This window comes from Alligator sinensis, unplaced genomic scaffold, assembly GCF_000455745.1.
Source record: "Alligator sinensis unplaced genomic scaffold, ASM45574v1 scaffold449_1, whole genome shotgun sequence".
Taxonomy (NCBI): domain Eukaryota; kingdom Metazoa; phylum Chordata; order Crocodylia; family Alligatoridae; genus Alligator; species Alligator sinensis.
Window position 1 is genome coordinate 173,966 of NW_005842838.1, and position 4,129 is coordinate 178,094.

General features: G+C 51.9%; 1 protein-coding gene across 1 annotated transcript in view; it reads right to left on the reverse strand.

Moving 5' to 3' along the window:
- SBK1 (SH3 domain binding kinase 1) overlaps positions 1–4,129 on the reverse strand; it is an 83,582-nt gene that overhangs the window by 9,281 nt on the left and 70,172 nt on the right. The window contains exon 2 of the mRNA XM_025191593.1: positions 3,293–3,495. Within this exon, the coding sequence (XP_025047378.1) occupies positions 3,293–3,495 (203 nt within the window). The remainder of the gene's footprint in view (positions 1–3,292; positions 3,496–4,129) is intronic.

The window sequence follows — 4,129 nt, forward strand, 5'->3', positions numbered from 1 at the left end:
TCCTGCTGAGGTTTTTTTCATGGTCCCAATGGGCTGAGAGCAGCCCACAAGTACCATGTCTTCTGCATGAGGTACTGTGCAGAAAGAAATGCTGCAGCCTCAGCAGACCTCAGAGCATGACCTGGCCAGCTCAGCAGGGTCCAAGGTGTGTGGGCCTGCTAGGGAACAGCCAGTGAAATGGCAGAGAGTGAACCCACACAGCTGCAGGCTGAGGTGGGAGTGGACCAGTGACTCAGACCCACTGCCCACCTCTGACACCCAGAATTAGGAGGATGCCCCCTGGCTGTGTGGGTGTCCCAGACTTGCCTCAAGCTGAGGGGTAAGGACCCTGCCTCCCTCATTCTAGCACAGTTTTCACAAGTGAAGCCTTTCTCCTCAGGTCTACCTTGTGCACCTGGGATGAGGCATTTATTAGGCAAGGATAAGCACCCTTCAGATTCCTTCAGAGAGGCCAGGCCTGGTCAGCACTAACTGAATCTGAGGCTGAAGAGGAGGCCTTAGAATCATAGGAAACGAGGGCTGGAAGGGACCTCAGGAGGTCACATCTAGTCCAACCCCCTGCTCAAAGCACGACCAGCCCCAACTAGATCAACCCAGCCAAGGCTTTGTCTAGCCAGGCTTTGAAAACCTCCTAGGATGGAGCTTCCACCACCTTGATGGGTAACCTGCTGGGGACCAATTCATCTGAGCCTCTTGGCTCAAGGATTTCCACAGAAACAGGCCTTCCAGTGAGATTCCCCACAATCCCTATCACTGGCATGGTGGCGAGGGGGACAGGCTCTGTACTGCCAGCCTGCACCTGGCAGGAGTCAAACCTATGTGTAATAGGAGGGGGAACAGTCAGGCCACTCCCCAAACCTCAAAGGCCTAGCATTTCTTCCAGGAGAAAGCCTCTCATTCCTCCAGGATCCTACAGATACCAGTCCATTGTCCCACTTCTAGTACCTGTGAAGTCTGAGAGATAACTGTGCCAACACTTTTTTCATGGGATGATGCTGTGTTCTCTGCAAGTTAACAACAGCTTATTCAAGTTAATTGCCAGTCATTTCCAGGACCACACTGTCAGGCTATGTCCTCTCCCTGGCCACTGAGCAACAATGTAGTTCAGGAGAGTTACACCTGTAAAGAGTTTTGTCCTGGGTTTTGATTCTGGATGAATGAGGACAGCCTCAAATGAGAGATCTGGTTACTGCCCAACAGGCCTGGCCTCATTCTCAGGTGGCCAATAGTCTCCTGGTCTATAAGGTTCCCACCCACCCTGCCTTCTGCCTGAATCTCAGGTGGCAAAGGCAGCAGTGCCACCTACCCCATTCTGCTGGTTGCTCACACCAGCATGGTCAGCACCCTGACTACCTGGGCACTGCTGAGCTGTCAGCATGCTCTCCTTGCCTGGGCACTGCTGAGCTGTCAGCATGCTCTCCTTGCTACTACTGGTACCATGGTACCAGCCTTTCAAACCTGCCTTTTAACTATTTCTGGTCTTCAAATAAATCCTTACACTGAGCAGCCCTTGACAGAAGGGCTGTGCTGGTCAGTCACTGGTCCATGAGGCCCTCTGAGGATGCAGTGTGGCTCTGTGCTCCACTAAGGAGCCCATACCTGGTCAGCACTAGATATTCTCCACCTCTACATACATGTACCCCCAAGTCCTACACCCCAGCATGTCTCCTGTCAGAAAGTCTATACTCTGGAATGCCCTGCACTGCCCTGTGCATCCCAGTATCTTTGATGCAAACCCCCCATATCCTTCCATATACCAATGCCATAAATATCCATAGCCTAGTCTACACCCACACCCTACAGTTCACCCTCCTGAGAAACCAGCTCTCTGATCCATTAAGTTGGGTTGCACCTAAAGTGAGTCAGCATCTGAAAGCCAGTCTCCCATCATCTACAGGTGCATATGCCCAGGCCTGGGTTATCCTGACAGCGCCACCATGGAAAGCACTAGCTCAGACAAGATGGTGGCAGCTGCTGCCATTTCAATGGTAACATATTTCGACTGACACCGAGTTGGGCTAAATATTACAAGGGATAAAATCCCAAGGGCCTATCTATACTACACATCTGGTGGTTGCAAAAGAAATTAGTGCAGCAGAGATATAGATCTACTGGTGCCATGTACCATCACCTTTCTGCAGTGCAATATACTGTTCAAAAAGCATACATCATGCATGTGTATCTAGAGAAAACATATGTCCTGAGTATGCCTGTGTAAATGCTGGGGTGGAGCTGTACATGCAAGTGCTCCCACATGATATGTCATTGATAGACTATGCACATGGCAGCTGTCCATGAGGCTGTCTTTGGAGGCAGGGATGGGGCCAGTGCAAGGGGGTGGACAGGAAAGCTGATTTCTAACTATGCCAAGGGCAGTGTGTGGCACACAGGCAATTCAGACATTGATAAGGGTAGACAGAGTTTTCTCAGCTCTGTTATACCAACTCAGGTCACCTTGCCTGGGGCAGTGTCCTCATCAAAAGAAGGAGTCCCAGGGAAAACAGAGAGCCAGTGATCTACAGCACGAGGGGCAGGCTGTTGGCAGCAAAGTAGGGGGCAGGGGGCACAGAGAATGGTACAGGGGATGGAGAAGGGCACAGAAGGAAAATTGGCAGGTCTCTCATGGCCATCAAAGGGGAACAGACAATGAGAGTGCCCGTGAGGCCCCTGTCCAGGCTCATGCCCCCACCAGCACCCATATCAACTCCTCCCCAAGGGTCAGATTATGAAGGGATGGGCCCCTGGAACCATGGAGAGGCTAAAGGGGAAGGGGGAAAGATAAAGCACCCAGAGGCAGAATCAAGGAGAGAGAGACCTAGGTAGCCTGTTGGTAGCCTGTTGCGAGGGGAGGGGAGAAGGTCTTTCACTGAAGACCATGGACAAAGACTTCCAGGCTCAGTCAAGGGCCAGTGATTGCTACTGGCCTGCCCACCTGATGCTTCACCACCCACCTACCATCCTCAGTGCCCACCTACCAACCTCACCCACATACCATCCTCAGTGCCCACTCCTCTTACTTGCTCTCCTTTCTCAAATGTATTGCAATCTCCAGCACAGAGCACATGCTGCCTTCCCAAGGCCAACTCCCTTGGGTCATCAAGAACCAGGCAGGAATATCAGCCCTTCTGCCAGGTCTTCTCCACCCCCTCAGGACTGCCAGCAGGATGGAAGAGCCTCCTGGGTGTCTCTTAGTGTCAACCTAGTGTGGCCTTCCTCCCTCCAACCCAGAAGGGAAGCAAGCCTGGATAACTGGGTTCATTCCCCTATGCCACTAAGGCTGAGCTGGCCTCACCTGTGCTTTTGTGGGACACGAGATCCACTTTGCCATAGGTGCCCTTGCCAAGCTCGCGGATAAGATCATAGTGCTTGTTGATGTCAGTGCCCGAGAGGGTGCGGATGGCCAGAGACTGCATGTCCTCAGTGATGAGGGGCACCCCGCAGCAGGCCAGCTTGCGCGACGGCTCTTGCTCAATGGATCCTGCACTCATTGTTGTGCTGCAAGAAAGAGGCATAGTCATAAGCTGCACCCCACACTGCAGTGCCCAGCAAGCCCTGCCCAACTTGCCCTGCAAGGGGGCTGTGATTTGCATTCATTGCCCATAATGCTCTGCAGCAGGATAGAAAATTATGGGGGAAAGGGACATTTCCTGCTGGAGACTGCTACCAATTGAACAGGGAGCCCAGTGACAATAACAGCAATGGGGGCAAACCCGCTAATAGCTTTGCAGTGGAGTTCAATATGTCTACGGAGGGTGTTGTATCTTGTGATGCCTTACAGTGGGTAATCAGACTCAGTGAACCAGTCCTAGACAACGGAATCAGGCTGTCTGGCAACAATGCTCATTAGGGTGTAGACCACGGCTACTAGAGTGACAATCTTCAGCCTGCACTAGGTTGCTTGCAGTATGTCACACTATAAATATGATGTAGAAAAAATGATATAGTCACTGAGTAGTGATGCTATAAATACACGGTGATCACCACAGTTATCAGGTTGTCATCAAGTCACGCTATAGTTCTGTAGTTTCATAGTTTGTAGGGTCGGAAGGGGCCTGAGCAGATCATCAAGTCCGACCCCCTGCCGTGGCAGGAAAGAGTACTGGGGGCAAACGACACCAGCGAGGGGTTC